This window comes from Stegastes partitus, unplaced genomic scaffold, assembly GCF_000690725.1.
Source record: "Stegastes partitus isolate 25-593 unplaced genomic scaffold, Stegastes_partitus-1.0.2 Scaffold979, whole genome shotgun sequence".
Classification (NCBI taxonomy): Eukaryota; Metazoa; Chordata; class Actinopteri; family Pomacentridae; genus Stegastes; species Stegastes partitus.
The window spans coordinates 28,671-56,395 of record NW_007578710.1 but is presented as its reverse complement, the minus strand read 5'-3'; the positions used below and the strand labels follow the sequence as shown (position 1 = coordinate 56,395).

General features: G+C 43.6%; 1 protein-coding gene across 1 annotated transcript in view; it reads left to right on the top strand.

Moving 5' to 3' along the window:
* Positions 1-27,725, top strand: part of LOC103366785 (endothelial PAS domain-containing protein 1) — a 56,424-nt gene that overhangs the window by 4,562 nt on the left and 24,137 nt on the right. Inside the window, exons 2-4 of the mRNA XM_008294608.1 lie at positions 20,279-20,469; positions 24,944-25,107; positions 26,180-26,267. Of these exons, the coding sequence (XP_008292830.1) occupies positions 20,279-20,469; positions 24,944-25,107; positions 26,180-26,267 (443 nt within the window). The remainder of the gene's footprint in view (positions 1-20,278; positions 20,470-24,943; positions 25,108-26,179; positions 26,268-27,725) is intronic.

Here is a 27,725-nt window from a genome sequence, read left to right as displayed (position 1 = left end):
CGATGGAAGCGGCCCTGGCGTGGCGTCAGAGGCCTGTCGGCTCTGCAGCGAGCCCAGGCCCGGTTGGCACAGCGCCGTCATGCCTCTTTTGTGCTCTAACCCCACCAGGCCGGCCTCCCAGCGCTGCCCAAACATCACGCCATCCAGACATGCAGAGAGCGAAGCCAGAACGTTCATTTAGACGGAACGTGAAGTTATTTGCTGTTTTCTGAGACGGGGAGTAGAAAAAGTTCTGACTCCTGATCCGTGCTGTCCTCACAGGTCCTTAAAGGTGTTTTCACTGCTGCACATCGACCTGGAGAAGCTGTTTTGTTCTTTTTAGCATCACTTCTTCTCATAAAACCATCCAATAGCTGTGTGTGTTTGGCTCTCTTCAGGGTTTCTTTGGGCACAGATCCTAAATCAGACTGACGCAGATCATTTCTCGGGCTGCAGCCAACGACTATTTTCCTTCCTGAGTCACTTTTTAATATCTTTTTGATGAACTGGTTCATTAGTCATTCTGTGATGATGATGGAGTTTCCATCAGGAATATCTCCACGTGTCCAAACAACAAATTAGATGAATTCTGGGAGCTTCAAGCTGCAGGTTGTGGCTGTTTTTTGGCTCCTTTTGTTTGTTTTTTTGCTCTCTGTTGGTTCTTTGTTCACTGCAGCATAAAGTCCTCTATGGGAACAGAACAACCACGGCTAGACATAGGGAGGATTTAGACATGTCTGGTGTATAGTATGAACCGTTTATAATGCCAGAAATCATGAAATAGGAACCAGGGACAGTTTAATTTATTTGATTATTTATTTAACAAAAATCCTAATAAACTGGAGTCAACCTGGTTTTGCCCACAGGGAGGACCAGGACCAGGTGGTGCCTCCACCTGTTGTAGATGTTTAATGTGTTCACTGTGAGTCCAGAACCGGCTCCTACAAACACTGCCTGCACTTCAGCTGAAACGTTCCTCAATCACTTCACTGAAGAACGCAGAGTTTTTATTTATTTTTGGCCATTTTTCTGAATTTAGAATGAAATGATTTTCAGGTAATTTCATGATTTTAATCTTAAATTTGGTTCCGGTGGAAGAGGACATCGGTGGTTAAATTCAGTCAGAGTCAACAATCGGACAGTTATTCCTGTTTTTAGCTTCTTGCTTTGATAAATGGTCTGATTCTGTATATTTTTTTATTTAATTAAAACATAACAGGCCTTTCAAAAGCCCAAAATTCTCTCAGTAATTCACAATCACATATATTTCCTTCCAGCTGCTGTCTGATGGTAAATGCCTGCAGACAGAGTGGATGAAATGATTTCATGTACGTCGGATGGTTTCTGTACGTTTTACACGTCCATCGTGTTCGTTTCATCGTAGGCGGCTGACATTACGATCATGATTAGTATCGGATCCATCCTACTTTCTGGTCCGGCTGGATTGATCCCATATTTATCCGTCCGTCGTAAATCCTCCAAAGTTATGCAACGAAGAATCAAAGGCTCAAGGTGAGCGAAGTGTTCACCGTTTATGAGCGCTGAAGCCTTTAATGGAAGAAAGTTCAGGAGCAGCAGAGCGCTGAGTAACGCTGCATCTCTTCCTTGTTTCGGACTTTCTGGGTTGTGACACAGCTGAACGCCGACCTTTGAGCAGCTCTGATGCTTTTGGTTTGGTCGCTGACGACAACCTCCTCTTTCCTGCTCGTAATCATTCCCAGACCCGCCGTGGACGTCCAGCGGCCTCACGAGTTACCGCTTCCCTCCACGGCGGGTCATTTTATCCCTGTTTTGGTTTCTTGTTAACATGTGATTAAACAAACAGCAGCTCAGAAACAGCGGCGACGTTCAAACCGCTCCTCAGTGTTTGTCAGTCTTTGTGGTTTGTCTTTGTGTTGGGAGACTCTGCTGTTTGTGTTTGGGGCTTTAAGGCTCTTATCCAGAGTTTTATTCAGTGTAAACAAGTGGAGGATGAAGACAGAGAGGCGAGGAGGGATAAGAGCTGAATAAAGGAGCGATTAAAGGGCGTAGAGTGAGTCAAAGACTGACTGGAAGGAGAGACGGGCTTCGGCTTATTAAGCAGAGAAGCGATAGAGACACGCATCCAGCAGCTGTGTGAGTCTTGTGGTTTACGGTGATCGCTGCTCTGTTCGGAGGCTAAAAGACGGACTTAAAGCTTTAGGCGAGCCTGCTGCAGCTTGTCAGCGCCGGTGGACTTTATACTGAGGAGGTATGAGTGGATTCAGAGGGAGGAAGGAGCTCCGAGCAGGAAAACACCACATTAAAGTCCAATAAAGGGTTTTTAGTGATTCAGCAGAAGCCTTTGTGCTCCTTCTGTCGAGACAATGCCTGAGTTCTGGATGTTGTGTTTATTTCCATGTTTTCTGCTCTTATCTCACCCCTACACTAATATTTTCAGCTTATAAATATCAGACAAAAGCAGCGGAGCTCCGTTCTGATGTTCCCCTGATTAGCTTTTGTTTTCTGGCTGTATTTTCTTTTATTTCTTTCTTTGTTTTGTTTTACTTCATAAAGACACAAATGGAAGAAATAAGCAGACGTTTGGGGAACTGCTGCTGTTTGTGGCTCCCGTGAGAAAGACGTTGTGGTTGTTCCCCGTAATGGTTTAAATGGTCGATGGTCAACAGTTTAATTTTAGAAATAGTATTACGCTTAAATTTAACAATTTAATTTTATCTAAAGAGAAATTAAATATATTTAAAATTACAATAAGTGTTACAAATGTGTTATTTTATATATTGAAAACTAATTTCTCAGATTAAAAATATGTTTAATTACTGTTAGAGTTTTAAATTTAAAGTTACTTATTACCTATTTTTGTAATTTTAAAATATTTTTTGTGAATTGCATTTAACTTTATAAATTTATTTTGAGCATTACACTTAAATTTAACAGTTTCATTTCATTTAAAAAGAAATCAAATATTTGTCAAATTACAGTAAATGTTGCAAAATAAAAAATAATTACAAAATAATATATATATATATATATATATATATATATATATATATTTTATATATATAATTACAGGTAATGTAATGGTACCTTAGACATATAAATTCTGTTTTTTTGTAATTTTATTGATATTTTTTTTGAATTTCAAAAATGCAGAAAAAAAATTGTGAAAAAAACTTTTGGTTTTGTTTTTAGCACTATAAATACATATAAATGAATATTATATATAATTACAGGTAATGTAATGGTACCTTAGATGTATAAATTCTGTTGTTTTTTTTGTTGTAATTTTATTGATATTTTTTGTGAATTTCAAAAATGCAGAAAAAAAATTGTGAAAAAAACTTTTGGTTTTGTTTTTAGCACTATAAATACATATAAATGAATATTTCATATCATCATCATCCAGAGGCTTTAAGTTGTGTCACTGAAGTCAGTTTTATGATGAAACATGGAAACATGTAAGAAGTTGTTCCAGAAAACGGCGACGCAGCAGCAGAGGACCTCGTTAAAGACAAAGTCATTTTTAACTTGGAAGCCCTTCAGCAGAAGAGATCTGGCCTCAGAAGGCAAAGTGCCTGCTCTGGCTTTAAACAGACTGGAGGTAACCGTGAGGCGGCCGGTCAGAACCTGAACCTGAAGTCCGGCGTCCCGTTTGGCCTCCGGCCGCGGCGCAGCGAGGGGAAGCAGTGGGAGGAGAGGAGGTGGTCTGGGAAACCTCTGGCCACATCTTTCCATTGTTATTTTTATCTCATTCATTCTGGGACGCCGACGCCTCCTCCCGTCTTCATCCTCCTGCTTTCCGTTTTTTTTTTCCCCTCTCGTATCACAATGTCTCGTATTTATCCTCGGCTTCCAGCTGCGCCCACTTTGTTGTCGTTGCCCCCTCCGAGCTCGAGGTCGGTTGACCGGACCGATATTTTTCTCCTTTCTCCTTCAGAACTCTGTCTCCTTGCCATTTCCTATTTCCCGTCCGCCAGCTCCCCTTCGTCCTCTTCCTCTGCTACCAAGTTGGCCGAGCTCCACGGTCCGCTGTGTGTCACCTGGCTCGCCGCCATCTTCCCTCTTGTTTTTTTTTACCTTCAAGGTGACCGTGAAAACTCGTCAGTGTCGAAACGGTTGCGTGCAGACGGGTTTGTGCTCTTTTAATTAACGTTTCTCAACTTGCACTTAGTCACTGCCAGCGCTCTGTGAGTAACGAATCAGATTTTACTCCAGTGACAGCTTCGGCCTGTGAACACTCCTCAGCGCTTTGGTTCGTCACGTTTCTATCCTGCAGCGACTTGCACCAGTGACCACCGCCTGGGAATGAACCAGTTTGTTTGATTTGAGCTTCTGTGACATCAGTTGTTGTCTTCACAAAATCACCAAAATTACCAAAGTTTACCAGAGCCGGGAAGTGTAAAAACCAAGAGAATTGTGGGATTTTAAGCGTCCTGACGGACCTCGAACAGCTCGCCAACGTGCCGTTCGGTCCAGACGCTGAACCAGATCTGAGCCTTAGATTGTGATGTTTCATGTCGTTCAAAAATTCTCCAAAAATAAACTGTTTGCACGAACTTAAATCTTTAAAAAAAAGTTCTCTGCTGTTTTGTCAGAGAACTGAACCAAATCTAAGCTTAAAATTGTGATTTTTCACCAAATAAAATAAAACAAACCTTTAAAAAAAGAGCCATTTATGCTTAAACAAAATCTGTAAAAAACAAAATATTCTGTCCTCCTTGGCACACCTGTAAATCCAGGAGCGACTCACCTGTGACCAACAATCACGGGACAATATTTCAGGGACTTTTCTGCTGAACTGTGTTTACAGTACAGACGCCCATTAAAGATGTAAGTAGTTAAATATCGATAGTGTGTGGAGTCACAGTGCTGCACATGTTGGTTCCAGGTTTTAAAACGTTTTTTAAACTATATAATCTGACTGTGTCATTCTGCACAGAAGACATTGTTAGTTCTCTCTCCTTCTAGTCCTGGTTGTTCTGTTTCCACAGAGGTGCAGGACTTTCAGCAATGAGCCCACAGTGAGTAAAAACAGTGACAGGAGCAAGAAATGCTCAGAACCTGCTCGGGGTCCAGAGGGTTAAAACATTTCTAGCGCTAGCAAATGTTCTGTGGCTGTAATGAGTCCACTGAGCTCCTCTGAGGCTGAAGCGTAAACAGGCTTCTGCCCATTTAGGAAACGATGTTTGTCTGCTTTTATCAGGAAAAGTTGCAGGTTGTTGTTGTGTTTGTGGCATTTGTGGCCACGTTATTTCCTCCACACGTGTCCAGATGTTCAGACGAGTTTGCTTCCCCGATGCTGTTTCACAGGGACACCATCACTGCATCCCGGGCTCACCGAGGCTTTATCCTGCAGCAGGATGATAATGAGGCGCAGTCAGACCGTTCTTCAGAGCTGTGCAGAATGAATGACTGACTTTAAATCAGCAAAAAGCACCACTGTCAGGTCAAGAAGGTGCCTCCACTCCCAATAAATGAACCAATTAGGTAGAAGCTTATCAAACTGCTATATTTAGCTTTACTGTCAGTGTTTTTTCAGGATGTGGGACAAACAAAACCACCAACACTTTCCAGGAACGTTTGAGCGTCTCACCAAAACCACAGCTTTCACCGTTTTCGTTCTCGGTCATGAAAAGCCTGTTTGTGTTGAGAGGAAGTCCAAAGAGATAACGTTTCCCTTTTCCGTTAGTCCCACATGTGCGGTAAGAGCTTTCTCTTTCGGACCGTACTTTCACCCATCCGAGACGGTTCCACTCTCCAAAGTGAATCCGTCACCTTTAACAACAAACCGGACCGGAGCCGAGCCGAGCTGGAGGCCAGACAGCAGGACGGAGCAGTGCAGCAGGGCTCGGTTCTGCCCTCTGATGGTTCTGCTTCAGGTTGTAAATGCTAGAAAATGGCCTCAAGATGCAGGCAGAGAGAACAAACCCAACAGAGAGCTAGTTCTTGTTTAACTTGTGTGCTTTAAAAGAAAAGAAAAAAAGAAACGGGCTCCAGAACCTGGCGCACTAATGAGAGCAATGACGGAGTGAAAACCAGTACGAGACCCGCATTCCTTTCTCTTTAAGTCTCTGTAATCCTGCTCTACAGATTACACTTAGTCATTCCTGCTTTTTCAGTTTTAGGGCAGGAGAACTCAGACTTTCTCCTGCTCTGCTGTTCTGCAGACTCACCGACTGAACGCTGGTTTTATTCCTTTTTATCGTCCTGCAGCACCGACGACCAAAACCTGAAATTTCGCCCCAAAGTGTCACCGATCAGAGCTCAGAACTGGATCATTCCAGAACCTCACTTCCTGAGTCACGCTCTTCCTGCTCAGCTCCACTTTATTTTAAATGTGGCCTCTTGTACGTGGACGAATGACTCGTAGATGAATCTCTGACAGCACAGAGCTTCAACATTTAGCGTAGCATAAGACAAACCAGTGTCTGGCTGCAGCGGTACTGATGCATGTCAGCGTGTCAGCGAGGCTCCGTGAAGAATCTTGACTCAGGCTTTGATCCGGTTTTATTTCCCGTTTAGAGGATCAGAACATTTAAACGGATCTGAGCTTCGTTAAAAACAGGATTCTGTGTCTTTAAAAAACAAACAAACAAATGGCTGAAAAAGAATAACTTACAGAAATCAAATTCTGTAAAAAACAAAATATTCTGAGCTCCTTGTTGGAGCTAAGAAGCAAATCAGTGACTCAGCTGTTACCAACAGTGACTTCTCGGCTGAGCTGCAGCCTGTGTTTGGACAGAGCAGATAAAAATGTAAATAGTAAAATAGTAGAGTCACGTTTTCCCCTCCAGCAGTGGGAACACCTGATTGTTGATTCTAGTGTTTGTTCAATTTATGTCTAACAAACATTGACAGGAATTCATTTTTTCTGACTGATTGCTTTAGAACTGTGCCATGCTGCGCTAAAGACGGTTTAAAGTTTGTCTATTTCCAGCCTCAGTTGTGCCGTTCCCATCCAGGTGCAGGACTTCATGTCACTGACGTTAGTGCAGGATTAGAACCTGGACTACCAGCACTGCACGGTGTCTAACGTACAATCTGCAGCATCTATACGATTCTGTGTGAATGTGCGGCGTGCAGCTCGTTGGTATTCTGCAGCAGCGCCCGGCCGACCTCCCTCCGCCACCTGTGGTCTCCTCCGTCCCTCCGAGCCTCCGTCAGCCGGCCGTCTATCCCGACCATCAGCGTGGCGTGGGCGGGTTTGTTTGTTTGTGCCAGAATGTGAGTGCACCTCTCTTTCATGGACTATCAGAACCATCAGCAATCTCCTGCATCATTCTTCCCCTGATTGAGCCCGAGTCGGGGCCCCTGTCTGGGACGGCTGTTTGTTGGTCCGTGTGTGTGTGTGTGTGTGTGTGTGTGTGTGTGTGTGTGTTTGGCTGTGTTTCCAGAACTCCGTGTTCCTCAGGATCACAGATTAGCCAGAACTGTATTGTTGCTCCGTGTTTGTGTTCGGCCAGCAGGCGCCACAACTACAGGAAGGCCCACTGTAAGCAAGGAAAGGTGTGTGTGTGTGTGTGTGTGTGTGTGTGTGTGTGTGTGTGTGTGTGTGTCGTATGGGCGTGGGCAGACCGCTCGGCTGTTTCTGACCCAAGAACACTTGTTCAGTGCATAGTAGCGTATTTATTGTGAACGATAACGGCCTCAAAAAGGAGCAGTCCCCCAATCTGGAAAGCAGACGGAGTGTCTGAACAGCAGGACAAACACGCCGGCACAGTGTTCTGTGTGTGTTTGATGGTTCTCCTGCTTTAGGGAGGAACTGACAACAAAACACAATATTATCCACATAAAGATGTTTAGTGTATCTTAGTTTCACTTACACTAAAAAAGTGTTGTTACGAGCTGGTAACCAGCAGCTGATTTACTGAATTAAATTAAATCGTTTGATTCCTCGCAAATAAACAAGTTAATTTTAAGGAACGTGAACCTGGAGTTTCCCGTTTCCCAACTTCAGTATTTGTTTTGCCCAAATGCAAAATGTCAGCCATGATGTTGTTATTAAACCTGCAGTTCTTTCCTTTTCTTTGTCGTCCTATCAGAAGAAAACAGCAGTAGAGAAAATAAACCAAATCATTTCTGCACTTCTGCTGAAACTAGAACCAGTTTAAAGGAGCAACGTGTCATTTCTAGTTGGTAGAATCCACCTCAGTAGATTTCTTTACTCAAGTACAGCTCAAATACACACGTTATCGTGTACGTACAGAAAATGATACTGATTTTATGCTGAGATTTGGTTAAATGCAACAACATGGCATAAATGAGTAGTTCAGGGACTGTGGGAAAATTGAAACTTGGCCTTTTGTTTCTGTTTTTGGCTCTGATAAACGTTTATTTTTATCCGTTTATTTTTTAAGACAACCTGCCCGTCCAGACAGGTAACAACATACATATTAGCTCTTTACTAACTCACTTGAACCTCACACGTAGCATCTTGCTGACCGTTTTTTACACGAACACATCACCGCTGACTGACTGGATCTGACCGTGGAGCCCAAACACTTCCTCCTGTAATTTATCACCAGCAGCCACATAACGAAGGCTCAGAGGGGCTGGAGGTGTGAACCTGAACCGACTCACTGCTTCCAGGTGTCGTGCTAAGCTAGGCTAAACACTCCCTCCATCCTCCTCCCAGAGAAAGCAGATAGCGATCTCCAAGCGATCCGCTCCAGGTGAAGCTCAGGTCACATGTTCAGGCTTCAGTCGGTGAAATCTGCAGATCTGATGGAAACCGACCGACGCCCGGTTATCGAGCAGCAGAGCGAGCGATCCGTGTTGAAGCTCCGGCCCACGCACACAAACCCACACACGGACCGGCGCTCGCTCTGGTTTCTGGATCTGTTTCCTATAAGCTCCTCGTGGCTTGTTGTCACAATAACCAGAGTCAGGAGCTGCTTCTGGGCAGCAGCCTGCACGTGTCCGTCCGTCTGTGGACGACCGGCCGAGAACGGCAAAGTGATGGATGACGTTTAGGTCATGTGACGTGGGAGCAGGCGTGGATGTGGTGCCAGTAGGACTGCATGGTACCTCACACAGCTGGTTTAGTTCTGTTCATGCCTTTTGTTTCTGGTCCGTCCGTCCATCCATCGAATCCCTTGAAGGAAATTCTTTAAATGTAAAACTTTCACTTGGACACAAAGCCTACGTGACTTGATGTTGGCTGTCAAAGCTCACGTTAACATCACAGTGTTTTGTTTTTGCTGTAACTCAAGAATTAATTTTCAGGTTCTGACAAAGTTCACAGAGCTGTGAGGTGGAGGTTCTGGTTCAGTCGGCGCAATAATAAAATGTACCTCCATGAAGTTAAGTCTCCTGATCAGAGAATCAGTGAAGCCTTAAGTTGGACTGTTAAATACAGAAATCAGTAAATAATATGTCATTTATAGATTTTTTTTTTCCGCTTTTAGTTTATTTTGAAGTGCACAAAAATATCAATAAAGTTACAAAATCAGATCATGAAAAACCTACACTTTTAAAAAAAAAACTTTAATTTACATTTTCTAAAGAAAATAAAATATATTTTAAATGTCAAAACCTGTAGTTTTACATTTTATTTTCCTTCTTTAATTTAAAAGATGAAACTCTTAAATTCTGGTTTCCAGAAGAACTGGTTCAGTCATTTTACATTAATGTTTATTAAACGTGTTTGTTTAAAAAAAAAAAAAAGCCCAAAAAACAAGAAACCAACTCCTCATTTAATGTAAAATTAAAAAATGTTCTGCAGACACAATATTCAAGTTAAACACAAGTAAAACACATTTAATGTAAAACAGGAACACAGAACAGTGGTAGTCGTTCATGTGGATCCATCATGTTTTATTTATTCATTGTCATAGCAAAGGCAGAAAACAAACTATTTAAAGTTTGGTACCTTTGAGAGAACCACAGCACCTGTAGGAATGATTTAAACCTCGTGTCTCTGTAGCAGGAAACTCTGAACCCTCTAAAATGACAGAAACTGTCCTTTACACGTCTATGAATCCTGTGTTTCAGATGTGACCCTTCATGTCTGCAGTCTGTGCGTCGTCTCACACTTTACGTTTAAACGAACGTGCATGAGGCCAGTTCTCCTGCATTAGAACCTGAGGAGCGATGCAGTCGGATCGGATCCGGCCGGACAACACACGCTCTGTGTGGTGCAGATGGGAACAGATGAAGCATTGTGCGGCGCAGACAGAAGCGCTGCAGGCCAGAGCTGTATTAACAGTCTCATTACTGGCAGCAGGGACAGGAACAGACACAATATGTCCGAGAGCTGCGCCTCTTTATTGTGTTTCGGTTTGTTCCCGTTCGGATCGGCGCTGCTCGGTCTGGACGCATGTGAGCGTCGGTGCACATGCGTCCCCCGGAGCTCCGGGTGCAGCCGCTGACTGACGAGTTAATCACCGGGAGAGTGAAGAGCAGCGATTGAAAGAGCTGCAGGGTGTGTGCAGGAAGGCGACGAAGGACAGCCGCTGTCACGACGTGTTCGCAGCACGACCGGAGAGTCGGCCGGTTTTGCCCCGAAGCCGAGCTGCAGGTATTAAAAACAACAGAAGACTGTGGCTGGGCTGCATTGCTGGGCTGTGAGGCGGCCTGCTGGGTGGCCCGACGAGTGACTGACGGCCGCCAAACCAGTTATTAGACCGAAGAACAAGCTGTGAACACCTGATGATTAAAGCCACAGCATGACAGTTTGTGTGCTGCTACAGCCACAGTTTACACCTCAAACATTAAATAATAAATAACTGCTAGCACCAGTTAATTTCTAGATTTATGTTCAACAGAGACTCTAATCGATGTGCTGAACAAAACAGGAAGGTCATGAAATAGGACTCTGAGTTTAAGCATCTTTTCTCCTCGTTCCAGTTTCTCGTCTTCTGATCAGCGATGAGCTCGTCCACAGTGACACTCAGGACTTATGCAGATATTAAAGTGAAAACTGAACCCAAAATGAAGGATGACACAGTCTGAGGTGTGAAAGACTACAGACACATCTGAGATGTTTAATGTCAAACAGCGTCGATGGCAGACTAAGAGTGGAGCAGAAAAGTCAGACATGTGGAGAAAAATACAGCGAGTCTGGAAAAGAGAAGTAAATTAGACTTAAAATAATAATAATTGCTAAAGCCCCTATGTGAGACTTTACTGGACTAAACAGGACGGTTCTAACAGACATGTGACCACATCAGGATTGAAATGTCTGAACTCTGTCACGTCACAGCGCTGGACGGTGTTTCAGGGCTGCAACGGTTTTTATCCGTCAGGAGACTTTTTAATTATAAAATGTCTGAAACACCAAAAACCAGTGTTTCCACCAACATGTCAGGTCCAGGTCCAGCTCAGAATGAGTACTTACAGGAAACACAAATACACTGAAGTCCTGCGTTATGCATCAGACATAGCGAGTCGTACAACAGCAACAGGTGTGTGTCTGTGTGTGTACCTGCTAACAGGTGTGATCCCAGTCTACGGATATGCAGCAGCACAAAGAAATGGTTTCATCTGGAGAAGCTGAAGCTGATCGTTTTGGGTGTTTCTGTCCTTATTGGTAACATACATGATGACGGGTGTTCATTCCCTCCTAAGTATACCGATACAGACGCTGAGAGCACAAACCTGGAACATCAGGAATGTAATGACAGATGACAGACAATGGAGCTGAATTCTTATTTAGGACATTTGTACAGTATACGTGCAGGTCAGGATGTGAGAAGATGAAGCCTCAGTGTGTTGATGCGTTCTCAGGTGGAGGAGCTGTATGAGATCCTTGCAGCAGCGCTTCAGAGCACATTTTAATCAGCAGCTTTCGCTCTTTCTGCAGAATTCAGCTGATCATTTGTAACTCGTGTTGACATTCAGACTGAGTGAACGTCGCCTGTGTGAAGGTTGCATCTGCTGAGACGGTGAGAAGTTTGCACAGATGAACTCGTTAGGTGACGGGACGGGCTTCTCTGTGTGAGCATCGGTGCTAATTAAAGGGATTTAGTCATTTGAAGGTCTTCTGCTGTCGTCATACGCTGACACGCTGGTGTTTACTTTTCTTTTATTCTTCCATCTTTACTTTCTGAATAATGCCGTCTTGCTGGAGGAGGATTTAGAGCTCGGTATCACTGAACCGGTTCTCCTGATCCGGTGTGAGTCAGCCTGAGCTGGACATGTGACCGGCTGAGGTTTAGCGCCACAGTCTGACTTCTCTCACCGAGGCTTCAGAATCCCAGCTATGCGTCTTCTCCCGGCCTCCCGTCTGTCCGTCCAGCTGTTTGTGTTTCGGACTTCTCCTTCTGCCCGTTCTAATACCTGAGCCCATGTGAAGCTACAACAACCCAACACAACGTGTGTCACGAGCACCAGCGCCGGCAGGTATGTGGATCACCTTTCAGGGCCGCGTGTGCGACGTTTGCGTGAGCGCAGGATGATGGAAATAGCCGGCGGCCCGCAGCGGCCCGGCTTCAGCTGCTGTTCTCACCCAGTCTAAAAGCAGCATCAAGATGTGCCAGTGAACCCGAGCAGAACAAAGCGCGCTATCTCGGCTTCTGCATCGTTTTCTGGCAGCGCCGGGATTCCTGTGATGTCGCTGCTTCCTGGTGTTCGGTTTTACCCAGAGTGTCGAGGTTCCCCGGGTTTCTCTGTCGGGTTTCTGGTGGAGGATCGAGGCCTTCAGAGACGACCTCGCTGTTGTGTGTCTTCTACAACGCGACAGAAACTCGTCGGGTTCGTGGTCTGTTTGACTTCCAGTTGGTTTGTTTGTCTTCGTGTATTGGTGTGCAGCAGCAGCAGCAGCAGCTGAGCGGCCGGCCGGTCACTCCAGGACACTTTTTCAATCATCACACGGCTCGGCCGTGGCGGGCATCGTGTTTACTGCTCTCTGATTGGCCACAGCTGAAGCGGGATGTCACGGAGCTTAATATCAGCGCTGTTGCTTATGAATGAGTGGGAGCTGCTACGAGGCAGACTCACGCTGAAATGTTTAGTGTTTGATTAGAAAGCTGGTAAAAAACATGGACAGATGCAGTTTGATGACTCAGAGTGTGAATGAAAATAACAGAAAACTGTCAAGAAAGCAGAAACTTAAAGGGCTAATGACACATTTTCAGGTAAATGCAGAAAAATGCATAAATGCAAATGTTAAAAAAAACTCTTCTCAGTGAATAAATGCAGTAAAAACACAAACCTGTAAGAAATTTAACAGATTAAACAGTTTTAGGTAAATGCAAAGAAATGCATCAATGCAAAACAAACAAACAAACAAACAACTGAAGTCAGACTCTTCTGGGTGAACAAATGCAGTAAAAACACGAATCTGAAGGAAACTTAAAGGACCAGTGACGCATTCTGAGGAAATCTAACTTTATTATGAGAAGTGAACCAACACAGGCTCAGCTGTAGTACGTACAGTAGAATCAACAGAATATCATAAGATATTTTATTTTATTTTATTTTCTGCATCTGGTCGTTGACAGATTTTTGTTTTTGTTTTTGAGGCTGTTGTTGATTTTTGAGAGTTTGAGGAATTTGTGAAGAAGGAAATACTCTTAAAATACCCATAAACACAAAAAGAGAGAAACCACTCGGATAGCTCAGAGTCTCTCCACCGACTGCAGTCAGACTGTTGTGTCTGTATCTGGTGCAGAGATGAAGTTCATCCAGCACTGGTCTGTCAGACGTCAGAGCGGCAGGTCTGATCAGGCTGGTTTCTGAGTCCATCAGCAACCAAACATTCAGACTGACCCACATGAGGAGGATCTGACTTCACTGTGGTCCACTGATCCATCGACCGGCTCGTTCATTCATCATAAAAAGGCTGAAAACCGACGTCACAGAGTCCAAGTCAAGCAGCTGTTGGTCTAACGGGTGGTCAGAATCAAAACAAATATTCATTTCACAGTTCAATAAACTGAAGACGTGAAATATTTACCATTTATTTTTGATAAAAGTCCAAAATAGCGACTGGGTTCGAGGCGTTGTCTTTACACTGACTCATCGTTTTAGCACCGAGGTGTGCAGACAGTCATGTGAAATACAGATGTTCTGTTTCCTGGGCTGATGTTTCAGAAGTCACATCTGGCTCATGATGATTAACGAAGACGACTCAACCTCCATCGATCACTGTTTATTGTTGGAGTTACTGCTGAACGCCACCAGACATCCTCACAGCAGGCGGGAGTTTACTCCTTTACAGCGGTTTGTGAGCGTCACATCAGTCCAGAGTTTGTTTCACGGGTATTTTCCGGCGACCATTTTTCTTTTTTCCAGATATTTATTATTTTACAGGGATGGAGGAGGGATTTTTTCTTGAGTCGATGCACTCGGTCACCTCTGACCTGCACTGTGTGTGTTGGTGGTTTTCACCATTTTACGGTTTGTGAGCATCACATCAGTCCAGAGTTTGTTGAGCGTGTTTTCCGGCCTCCTCGCTGCCAGATTTTCAGTCTGTATTTTTATTTTATTAGAAGAAGAAGAAGCAGGGAGTTTCCCTCGACTCGATGCACTCGGCCACCCCTGACCTGCGCCGCGTGGCTGTTTGTGAACGTGAGCGAGGCGACTCGTTGCCCTGCCGACGCGCCGCGGCTCCCATTGTCTCGCATCCTGATATATCCTGCAGGGACCTGCAGCAACAATGGCTGCAGACAATCAAAGAGTGGCACACGGGAGCTCACAGGAACGTCCAGGAGCTGCTGGAAGCTTCCAGTCGACCGGGCCGAGCGGACGCGGCGGGCATCCGTCTGCTCGGCCGTCTGCGTCGGTAATGAGGCTTTGGGGTTAATGAGTTCAAAGCTCAGAGAGACGAGCAGGAGACGCGCTGATGGGACGGACCCTGGACCAGATAAGATAATGGAGCTTCTGTGCTCGGCCTTTCCTGCTAATTGTGCGCTATCTTGTCCTTAATGCGTGTTTGTACGTCGGCCGTGTGCTGCATGTGCTTCTCAGCGCTCTGGGTCGTGTGAGTTTAAAGTCTGAGCAGATAAACGGACGGTTTCACCAGTTTGAGTCCAAACAGCTGCAGCAGCATCACATCTGTCTGAGTTTGTGTGACCAAGTGAAGAAATACAGCTGGTTGTAGGTTTTCTAAATAAGTTCCTTGATTTTAAAAAAACAATAAAAAAAATAAAAATAAAAAACCTTTAAACAGTTTCTATTAATAAAGAAGTTCACAGATAGTTTTTTCCTTTTATTAAAATATTTTTCTTGTGTCTTAATCTGTATTTAATCACGTTCGTCTTGTTTTGTCCACAATTCAAAGATCTTTAATTTACCCTCATAAATGAATTTAAAAAAAAGAAAATATTCACGTTTCAGAAGCTGCAGTGAGAGAATTTACACGTTTTAATCCTGATATGATAAAAAACTCAAACCAATAATCGATTTTAAAAACACGTGTCTGGTTGGCTGTTGTCTGAGTGTGACTGTGTTTTATTAAAAATAAAAATAAAAACGTAGCATTAGGAGACAGACGCAGCGTTTATTATTTAGTCATACTTTGTGCTTCAGGAGGACAGAAATAGACGATAATACTTCTTATAATAGGAAGTGAAGACAAAGCCTCACTGACAAATACAGTATGGAAATAATTAGAATTTTATTAAATATAAAAACACGTAGAACAGCAAAAAGCGAAGACAGGAAGGAAGACGTTCTTTATACGAAGCACTCAACAGAAGATTCAAAGTTTGTGCAGCCGGATGAAAACTTGAACCTTCTCCCACTTTTGAAGAACATAAAAGAGGAAAGCAGTTTTTATTCCACTTCATATGTTCATTAACGAGTCCAGTAAATAAACATGTAACACCATCAGAACGTTTCCTGCACAGCGTTCAGGTCCTGACGTGGAGCTGCATCGGTATGAATGATGCTAACGGGTTGAATGCGGCGGTGGAAGCGGGATTTCGTGGAGTCGTGAGCGTTGCAGGGCATCAAAGAGACGAGCGCTGGCCTCGGCCCGTTTGGACTCACTGACCTCCAGAAACAATCCGGGACAGCGTTTCAGCGCTTTGGTTCCTGTTGACGCTGAGAGACGAAGCTGGACCCATTTAAAAATATCTGCAAAATGTTCTCTGTCAACAGATCTCACTGATTGTCCTTCAGGATCCAGAACATGATGAATGTCTTTATGATTGTGTTCAGGCGAGTCGAGACATGAGTGATGGAGCAGGAACATGGTTCTGGTCTGGATCTGACCCGGTTAGAAATGAGCAGAAAGCATCACGCAGATGGAGTTTTATATCAAATACAGCCTCATTCTGATGGTTCTCTGCTGGTTTTTGGGTTTTTTAACTCAAAAAAAGTGAAAAAAAACAGATTTTTAGGATCAAATCATCATGAGAAGGCCATCTATTCTTGGTAAATACTTTCCTCCTTGATTTCTAACATACACATAATAAACTACAAAACGTTTCCATGAAAACTCACCGAATGTTTCCTCCTTCACTCTTTTATTTGTTTTAATGCATCTTTAAATGTTAATTATAGTTATTTCAACGTAAACACTGATATTTATGGAACTTTTCTGCAACTTACGGCCTCGTTTCTACGTTTTCAAAAGAGGAAATCATGTAATTTACTGTTAATTACATGTGAAAATGCAGTGAATTGTTGGACAGTCTGCAGACAGTCAGATGTTCTGCTGTATTCAGATGTACAGTAATGACCTGTTTGAAGTATAAGAATGAAGTAAAACACGTTTTGCTGTAGGAAATACTCCACACTGAGCTAAATATATCCACTGCTGTGTGTCCCAAACACACGGCTGACATTTGTGCTGACATTTGGCTCCGTGTCGGTGAGCAGAAGGTCCTTTATGGTTGAAACCTTCTCTGAGGGCTTCAAGGAGGATTCTGCTCCTCTGCTGTTTTCTGCTGTTTGACCTGGTAGAAGCTTGAAACAGGAACAAGTCCAACATCATCTGGCTGTTCCTGAGAGCTTTAAATGATGCGACCTGTTTTGGACTCGGTTTGTTTGGTTTGCAGCGTTTCATCACATCATTATTTAATCTGGCACCGACTCGGTTTCTTATCTCGGAGCGGCGCAGGCCTTCTACAGCCAGCATGCACGTGTTTCCGTTAAGTCCGGTTGCTCTCGCTTCTGCAGAGATGTGCTGGAGTCTGATGAACGGCATCGTGTCATGGATCCAGCAGAGCCACACCTCGGGTGTCGTGGTTGTAGATGTGGTCTTGGAGCCTGCAGGCAGGTCAGGAGCTCAGAGAGAAGCTCCTGCCTTCACCTGGAAACACATCTCAGTGACATCTGAAGACGTCCGTCACTGATCACTGATCCGACTGCTGCTGGTTTATTCTTTACATCGTCTCAGCGGTAAATAAGTTTAAATTCAAACTGCAAAGTCCAGAACAAGAATAAATAAAATATTTTTTTTACATGATTTATTTTATATTTTATTTATTCTTCTTTTTATTTCCATTTTTATTTTATTATTCTTTTATTGATTTATTTTTGTAATTTAGCACTCTCACTGCTCCTCGTTTTAATAAGATGAGGATGTAACAGCAGCAACAACAACAATAAAGTTTATTTATGCAGAAAATCAGTTTGTTTCAAAAGATTTTGATTATTTCACAACTGATGTAAAATATTTCTTTTAAATGTCCTTATTTTGAACCAAACACTCTCAGTAATAATAATAATAACTTTATCTTCTTTCAACTCTTACTGTCACTGAGCAGAACAGAAATGTGATTTTTTTTATCAGTTATTTCCTTCATGTTCCGTCTCTGAGGCGGCTGGATGCAGGACGTCCAGCTTCTGCTTCGTCTTCTGGTTTAACGCAGCAGGACGACNTTATAATTATTAATCATAATAATACAGTATACTGATAAACAAATATCTAAAAACAAAAAATAATAAAAGCACCTGTTTTAATAAGATGAGGATGTAACAGCAACAACAACAATAATAAAGTTTATTTATGCAGAAAATCAGTTTGTTTCAAAAGATTTTGATTATTTCACAACTGATGTAAAATATTTCTTTATAATGTCCTTATTTTGAACAAGAACTCTTACTGTCACTGAGCAGAAGAGAAATGTGATATTTTATCATTTATTTCCTTCATGTTCTGTTTCTGAGGCGGCTGGATGCAGGACGTCCAGCTTCTGCTCCGTCTTCTGGTTTAACGCAGCAGGACGACTCTCTGGCTTTATATTCATGATGATGTTCATATGTAAAGAGTTCAGATCGCTCCACCTCCACAGACCTTCATAAACCCTCTGATCCATCGTCCACCTGAGACAACATCAAGCTTCAGTTCTCTCTGCTGTCGTCATTCCTACTGAGTCACATCCACTCAGCTTCAGTCTGACTGATATCATCTCAAGAAAACAAACAAAAGTTTTCTGTGAATCTACAGAAATGGAGTTTTCTGTTTGAACTCTTCATCCATGGACCTTCGTTTCCATCCTTCGTCCAGCTGTTCTCTGTTCATATGAACCTGAACACTGAGCTCAGGTCAGCTGATGATCAACGTGTGACGTCCTTGTATGAACCTCTGGACTCGTTTGATTTGAGAACACAGAACCAGAAACCACCAGATTCCTGCTGGCTGTCTCTGGTAGTGTTCACAGACTGTTTGAGATGTTCTGATCCCAGTTTGATCGCTTCAGCTAATATTTCTGTTCGTGGCTGTTTTTAAGCAGGACTCCGTCTATTAAACCCTCACGTGGACTTTAACCATGCAGCGTCCTCCAAAGGTCACGTTTAACTTTGCTCAACAGGCTCTGACCCGGTCCAGAATCAGAACTGAACGAGCTGAACAAACACCACAGGCAGGGCTGTTGCTAAAACACCATCATTCAAGTTTCCATGTGATTTAAAATCCGTCAGAGAAAATGGAGGCAACAGACTCGTCATCAGACGAATAATGTTCAGAAACAGATACGCAGCGTTTCTCCTCATTCTGTGTGATGTAGGGCTGCAGTCTGTTTGAAGGTGAAACGCTGGTTTAAAAGCATCAAGTCACGTTTTCTGTCTGTTTGGACGTGTTTAGGTTTCTGGTTTTCATGCTGTGATCCAGCTTCTGTCTCTGTGGCGTCTAACTCAGCAGGTTTGTTCTCATTGGGTGAATGTTTCCTGCTTTGATTGGTGATTTTAAACCAGCTGTTGGAGTTTTTATATAAAACCAGCAAATAAGTGATGAGAAAGAGAGAGTGAGGTGAAGGTGTGTCTCAGTGACTTGATGCTGGTGATGGAAGCTCTTCACTCAGGAGGAAAAGGCTCTTTCTGTTTTTCTGTATTTTTAGTTGTCTTTCTGTGACTCGGCAGCGTTTATGTGCAGCTTTAACCGACTCAGCATCCTGATATCAGACTGGACCCACATGTAGCTGCATCTCAGGCCAACAGGACGACACATGACGGGTCATAGAGGTGGTGTTTCCATCAGATGTGTGGGTTTAAACGGGACTTTACTGAAAAATCTGTCAGACAGAAAAACTTCCCGTATTTACACACAAAGACGCTGTGAGGGAAGTTCTATGGAACTCACCGTGAAGCTCACCGTGAAGCTCACATGGGTTTTTATGAGGTCAGCTCTTTACGGTGTCTGATGCCTGACGGGGAGGTTTGGTGAAACTCCACACAGTGAGCTGTGATCATCCACAAACAGCTTCTGTACCAGAGAACCAAACACGTCAGACATCAGCAAACAGAAGATGTGAACTTTTAAAGCATGATGCGTAATAAAACGATTGGCTTTCAGCAAACCGGCTGATTTCTGTCTCGTAACCGTGTGACGGTCGCGGGTTGTTTTGGAAATCAGAAAGGATGAAAGTTTAATGCTATAAACTATAAAAAAAGAAGAAAAAAAAACAGAATTTCTTTGATTATTTATTCACAGAAATCCCCAAAAAACTAGAGTTCAAAACAACAACATTTAAAACATGTAAACTTTCTATAATATTGATGTTTTTCTACTTTTTATTTTTGAATAAATCGAGCACACGTCAACCTGAGCAAATGGATTTCCAGTTGAAACCATCAGCTGACTGGTTTATCTTTGGTTTCCATGGTTGTGTGTTTTTAGATGCTTTCTGTGCAGCTGAACCAGGTTTAGCGCCACAGATCAGAAAAAACAACTTTATTTATTTTACAGAAATAAAGAACAACAATAAACAGCTGTGATCAGCGTGCACAGCATGTTTCTGAGTTCACACAGACGCTAGCAAACATGTCAGCTCTCCATAACAGGAGTTTTACTGCTTTGTGTTTGTGTGTCTGTCTCCATACGATGCTGTCGTCTGACTCCACTCCTCTGCAGCATCATTAGCTCTGGAGGAACCAAGCAGCTGCAGAAACTGAACTCTGAAAGTTTCCCTGTTTGTGTTTTCTGGTGTAGGAGCAGCTCGGAGCGGCGCAAGGAAAAGTCTCGGGACGCAGCCCGATGCCGACGCAGCAAAGAGACGGAGGTTTTCTACGAGCTGGCGCACCAGCTGCCGCTGCCGCACAGCGTCAGCTCGCACCTGGACAAGGCCTCCATCATGAGGCTGGCCATCAGCTTCCTGCGCACACGCAAGCTGCTCGCCACCAGTACGGACACACACACACACACACACACACACACTAAAACACAAACACACACACACACACACACACACACACGTAGAAGAACAGATCGGCGTGTCTTCTTCTTTCTTTAAGTTAAACACGACCCAGACTTTCCTGATTCCTGAATGAAAAGCAGCAGAAAGAAAAACAATCTGAAGCTTTCTGCCTCCGTTACCCAAAGAAATACATTTACAGCAACTTAAATGACAAAAAGCATCAACAACACAATAAACATCAACATATTCATAACAAAACAACAACATGAAATAGCCGACAGTCACGTTTTACTTTATTTTCTTTATACTTCTTTTATTAAAAAAAAATAAAACAGAACACATGACATGATGATTTACTGTCTTTACACATAATTAACATGTTTTAATTGTTCTTTTAAATGTAAACATTGATTTTGATTCTGCGTCTGATCGTCCACCAGCGTAGGAAAGGCCTCCGTCGGCCTCCGTCGGCCTCCTTCAGCCTCCTTCGCCTCGTCTCGGTTATAATTAGCAGCTGAGGAACAAACAAGCAGACCTATTGTTCTGCGCCGCGTCTCCAAATGAGATCAGAGAAATGAAAGGCCGCAGCGTCAGAGGTGAACACAACAAAAAAAAAGTTTGTTTTTCCACAACAGAGCTGCGAAAAAAAAAGTTCACACAGCAGAGGAATGCCGTTAGACTTCCTCACAGCTCAGTCAGAACCAGAACACGTCGGAACCTCGTTAGCTCCCCGAGCCGAGCCGAGCGGCGACCCATGAACAGCCTGTAGCTCCTGATGCAGCGGTCGTTGGTTCGAGTCCCGCTCACGACCCTCTGCTGCAGGTCTCTCCCTGTTCTTCTCCCTGCTTCCTGTCTGTCTGATGCTCTGAATAAAGACAAAAAGCCCCAAAAGTCTATAAAAACATGTCAGTGTTCAGTGAAACCTGCACTCAGCTACATCTGCTGTTTCATCATCACACAGGTCAACGTCGACCTTTTAGCTTTCTTACGTCTGCAGCATTTCCATTTGTGATTCTGTGCTGCTGCGTGTCTTCCTCCGTTTCTGGAAGCTGCTGATGTGATCGTTTGGAAGCAGCTGAACAATGACTGGCAGCTCAGCAGCTCGCCGTACGAACAACATGGCGGCGAAGCAGGAAAGTGTCTCAATCAATAGGACCTTATCTGAGCATCAGCGCGCCACCAGCTGCCGCTTTAATCCGCCATCATTCTTCTCTTATGTAACTTTCTGATGTTCTGTTTATCGCCGGCGTATTTTTCATTTTTGGAGATGAAGTGCTTTGCATTGTTTGGCGGAGGAAGCAGCGACGTATACAGCCGGCCTTCCTTAAACTAGAACCGCTTCCCATTTCTCCTGATTAATGGAGCCTCATTAATCAGCGCATTAATATATCACTGCTTTATTTATGCAGCAGCGCCGAGAGCTCCACGGGTAGAAGGAGAAAAATAATCACAGGAAGAACAAAAAAGAAAAGTGGAAAATGAAAAGAAATCATCTAAACTGCAAAAACAGTCGACTTGATCATCACATGAATAAACCTGAATAAATGCATCTCTTCTTATTGCTTTAGTGTAAAATAGTTCATTTGTACGACTGTAAAAAACATTTTTATGACAAATTGCATTTTGCTGCAACTATCTGGAGTAAAATTAATACATTTGAAGTCTGAAATTAAAAAACTAAAGTTGAATTTCTTTGATTATTTATTTTAGAAATAAATGAATAAACCTGGTCTCAACATGTGCAGCATGTTTCCAGGAGCACACAGCTGCTGCTAGAAAAGAAGTCTTGGTTTAGATGTCTCACTGCTTACGTTTTAAATCTCTAAACTCGTCTTTAAGCGAAAAGTTCCTGAATTTTTCCTGCCTGACTGTCGGTCACAGCTGAGTCACTCGTGGCTTCACGGCAGCACCACGGAGTCCAAAACTTTCCATTTTTTACAGAATCTCAGTGAGACGACTGCTTGTTTTTAGGATTAAAAAAAAAAAAAAAGAGGCACATAGAATATAATGATTTTGTTATAGAATCTGGTGCAGATGTTTTTTTTACGTAAGACATGTAGAACAAATTTACTTTTTTTGATAATAATGACAATTTAAGGCCTCAGCTCAACAAAGCTGCATGTCACTCATGATTAGTTCAGAAAGTTGAACCAGCTTCAACTGTTTTTCCATGTTTTACTCGCTGGTGTGTTTTGAAACGCGTTTCGCTTGACAAGAGCTCAGCTGTATCTAGTTTTGCAAGTAGCTTCAGTTTCGAGTTCCCAGATTTAGAGATATGTGCCTGTGACACACAAAGAACACGATGCATGTGGTGGAACTGGGCCGCTTCGTCTCTGAGCCAAACAGACGAATGTGTGCACGGAGCTGGAGGTCAGCGAGTCTCTGGTGGAGCTGCTGGGGGTGAGAGGGGAGGTGAGGACGGGGGAGATCCGTGAGATGCGGCGGCAGATTGAGCGTTATCGGCTGCGTCTGATTGCTCCGTGATGGCAGCACAGATTAGGGAGGAAGCTGCAGCTCTGCCCAGCGGCCGGCTGGTGCTGGCGTTGCCCCGCTAGCCATAACACCCCACCGCCGTGGCGCCAAACATGCTGGCGTGCACGCCCGCCGTGCACGCTCCAACACACACCGAGGCGCTGCATATGCATCCAGGAGCACATATGCAAGCAAGGGAACACCTCGGTTATGCAAGGCGGCCTGGGCCTGAGTCTGAGCAGCTCTGATGCTGTGATTAGGAGGAACTCAGAGACGTGTTTCCCACCGAGACCCGACCGGATCAGACACACTCCAAACATCTGTGTTCTGACTTACAGGCGCTTATTAGCAGCATTGAACCAAGCTGCTGCACTGGAAACTCGTCCAAACGCTTTCTGATCAGAACATGCAGCCCGTTTGTTCTGTGAGCAGAGACGTCCAGAACCGTCCTGTGGTTCTGATGTAACTGCAGGAATTCATCACAACAAAATAGTTTACATGAAAGCATTCAGTTATTTTGATCAGATGGGATCAACTGAGCTCAGCTTAATAACTCTGCTGTAGTTTAAAACGTGCTCAGAGCAGCTGGATCACGGCTGTCGTCTGGTTTTTATTCTGCTTTACGTCTGATTATTCATTCATATACGCACTAGGATCGTGATCAATGTGTTTATTCTGGATAAAAGCATTAAAGCAGCTTCTGTCTTATTGGCGTTTTAATATCAGACATGTGACACCGTCATGTGTTGGAAAAATAAAATTACCTTAAAAAATGAAATACTGATTTTAAGTGAATATCATGATTCAAGTTAGAAATTATTACGTTATCATAAGTTAAAAAAACAAATAAGATCCCAAAAATGAAGCTTAAATGAGATAAAGTAGTAAATGTTCCAGTTCAAACATGATGACTGGCTTTAGAAGTGGCCTAACTGGTATCAGGGTTTCATCCCTCTAGTGTGATTTATTCACATGTTTGGGATTAAAAGCCGACAGAGATGAACTAAAACACGACTTTAACAGCTTCTAGACGCTAACTCGAGCTCCCTGCTTGTTTTATAACTTGGTTCCTGTATTTTCTTCTCCAAGATCAGAGGCTGGATGATGTTATCACGGCTTCCTCTGGCGCTCCTCTTTGGGTCCAACACGCCCTGAGTTCTGTCCTTTCAAGTCTTTTCTGTTTGAAACCGTCACGAGAGCAGCAGCCAGAGAAGAAGACCTCTAACTAAAGTCTCTGCTTCGTTCTGCGACAGAGCAAACATCAGAACCCAGGAAGGGCAGCGATTATCTGAACAGCGCCTCTGTTCTGCTCCCCATTAGTTCTGTTTTTTTCTTACAAACTGGGGCGGTTACGCAACCACAGAAGAAAAGTGTAACTCGGTCCAAATGACGTCTGCTAATCACGGCTCAGTATTTAGGCCAAAGGTGGTGCTGGTCTCTGGACCGGACCCCGAGAGTCTCCCCCTCGGCTCTCCCGGGAGCTCCGGCCATCTGGGCCCGGGTCCAAACCCGAGCCCCGGGCCTCGCCGGGAGCCTTGAGAACTGGACTCTCTTATCTTAGGGAAGCACACTGGAGGAATTGCGAGCTTCCCCCCTTCCCTCCTCCTCCTCCTCCTCCACCCCGTCGACTACTGGGCTTTGTTCACACACACACACACACACACACACACACACACACACACACACACACACACACACACACACACACTCCCTCCTCAACGGGTTTTATATCAATTAGCTCTGAACCCAGACTCTGCGGACCGACTGAGTCTCTGAGTGTTTGGATGCATCGTGTTCCAGCCTCACTGTGTAACCTGTTAGTCATTCTGGTGCCGGTCCGGTTTGGGTGTAATGTGGAGCCGCAGGAAGAAGCTGCGCTGGTTTGTTCTGTCCGTGGGCCAAACGCTTTGGACAAACAACACAAACACACAGAGATGTCCGTTTGTAATCAGGACAAGTGAGTGTAACCTCGTCTGCTCTCCCTCCAGGCGGCAGCAGCAGCAGCAGCAGCAGTGACGACGGCGGCGACGAGGACGGACAGATGGACAGTATGTACCTGAAGTCTCTGGAGGGCTTCGTCACCGTGGTGACGTCGGACGGCGACATGATCTTCCTGTCCGAGAACATCAACAAGTTCATGGGGCTCACGCAGGTACACGAGCAGAAACAAACGGGGAGGGACACGAGCCTCGATTTAGTTTGGATGTTGGTGCAGTTTGAGTAAATGCTGTTATGGGAAGACATCCCATCAGATCATCACAGGTCTGCTCCACCACCTCCTGTTGTTCTGACACTTTACAGCACAAACTATGAACTCTTATAAAGATACCTGCACAGTAGAAGCTCCACACGTCAAACGTTTTCTGAGATAAAACATTTTGACTAAAAGTTGCCCGTCTGCCTGCTTTCAGCTCGTTTTTGTTTGAAATTTGAGGCTTTCTGAGCGATGACGTCTCAGGATGAGTCAGTGGAGAAAGATCTGAGTGTGAAGCAGGAAGAAGCACTGAATATAAGCAGACAAAGCCTCACTTTGTACTCAAGGAACAGTTTAATGTCAAAACTTTTCTGCTGGACCAACTCTGATTGGCCTGAAGTTCTTACTGCATTAAACACCCATAGAGATGACTGTAGATGTGGTCATGAAGTGTGAGATGCTTCTGTGGGAGCTCCAGGACAGTCCTGGTGCAGCAGGGTCCTTTACAAACAGACACCGCTGGAACAACATGAATGCACATTTAAAAAGCATTCTGTGTAGAACTATGAGAACATGAAGCACCCTGAGCAGGTCGTGTTGGTTTGTCGACGTGTTTTATTGTTTTTGTTTTGCACGTTTTACTTCAAAGCTTCATGATGCAGTAAAATGACTATAAAGCTTCTAATTTGTAAAATGTCCCTGAAGACAGACTTCAGAGACGCCCTGAGCTCAGGCAGACAGACCAGACACGTGGACGTTAAGCATCAGTCCGATGACTTTGTTGTGTTTGTGTGAAATGCTTCCCGGGTCAGCTGTTCAGTCCAGACGCTGGTTCCACCTTCTGGCACCAGCCCGGAAAGCAAATCACACAAGAAGAGGGAGAGTTGACTGTAAATCGTAGAGCACGGCTTCATCGTTTGTGTTTTCATTCTGTGTCTCCGGAGGCGACACACTTTCCAGGTTTTACAGACTCAGGAGCAGGACGGACGCCAGCTTCCTGTTTCATGGCGGTTTTTGTTTGGTTCTCCAGGTGGAGCTCACAGGTCACAGCATCTTTGACTTCACCCATCCATGTGACCACGAGGAGATCAGAGAGAACCTCAGCCTGAAGACAGCAGGTCAGAACACAGCCCGGCCCGGCCCGGTATCCTCAGTGTTTAGAACCTCATTAACTAATCTGTCTTACTGATGTCTAACGTCAAGAACCACCGCCGTATGTCTGTCTCGTTATTTACCTGGGATGCTATACGGCCTGTTTTGTGTCTATTTGATGTAAAGAATCCTCTGGGGAGCCTGAACAGTCCAGTAAAATGTATTAAAACATGGACAGTAGTTTTCTAAATACCTTGAATTTTGTGAAGTTTTGTGAGGAAAAAAAACTTGAATTAATCCTGAAACTTGAGCAGTTTCTGGGCATTTTGTTTTGCTCCTGTCACTATTTTACTCACTGTGGACTCATTTTTCACTGCAACATAAAGTCATATATATATAATCATAAAAAGTGCCCCCAGGTGGTCCAGGTGGTCCAGGTGGTCCAGATGGACTCGACATGCTCCAGATATTTTACCTGAGTCACTGATGGCTTCACGTCTGCAGTGAGAAGCACAACATCAGCAGTTTTTTTTTTTACAGAGTCTTGCTGTTTATTTTTGGTACATTTTAGAAAAATGAGACTTTAAAACACAAAACAGCAGTAAAACCTCACGTAACTCTTTAACGCCGTCGCGGTTTGTCACAAGCAAACACTGTTTAACTGAATTTTATTTCTATTCATGTGCGATTATCAGATGTTTTTATAGTCGTTCGTTGTTTGAAAAGAAGCAGGTGAAAGAAAAATCTTCTGTTTAGAAGTGACTGAATGATCCGACACGGTGGCTGTTTTAGCCTTTAGAAACCTTTTGTCGGTCTGCAAATAAAGACACACAAATACAACGACAAAGAGAACACAAGCTGCACGGACGGCTTTCTTCTGGTTCCCTGTCAGCTCTCTTTATTAATGCCATGTGCGGTTCAGACTTGTTTGTAGCTGCTAACAGGTCCAACAGAGTCAGATCGGTGATGCGTTCAGGTGACATCAGGCAACAGAAACAGAAACTAAAGGGCTCAAACACAACCAGCATCACCCACTGATACACTCAGTTATTAAATTTAATGTGTTTTTGGCTCCAAACACAAACACGACTTTGAATTCAGGCCATTTTTTTGCCCCTTGACTTGATAAACAGTTTGTTGGTTTGTTCCCTGGAATCCATAAAATTTATCATTTTTATATAAAACAGTGGATATACAGTGATTTCTATTGTCATAAAAAGAAATAATTTAAATGCCCTATAATCTGAAATATACTTTACTTTATGTAGAATGATTTTAGACAACGTTTTAGGTTGTTTTAAAGTAACAAGAAAGATTGTGCATTTAATCTTACCGATGTATTCATCCCCTTCTATTAAAGAAAATCTAAATCTACAGCAGTCACTGAAATAACTAGAAACTGAAAAAAGTAACAATAAATAAAAATTTGCTAAATTATAAGTTAGTGAAATAAGATGCTGTTTTGGAATTGTGGTTGAAAAGAA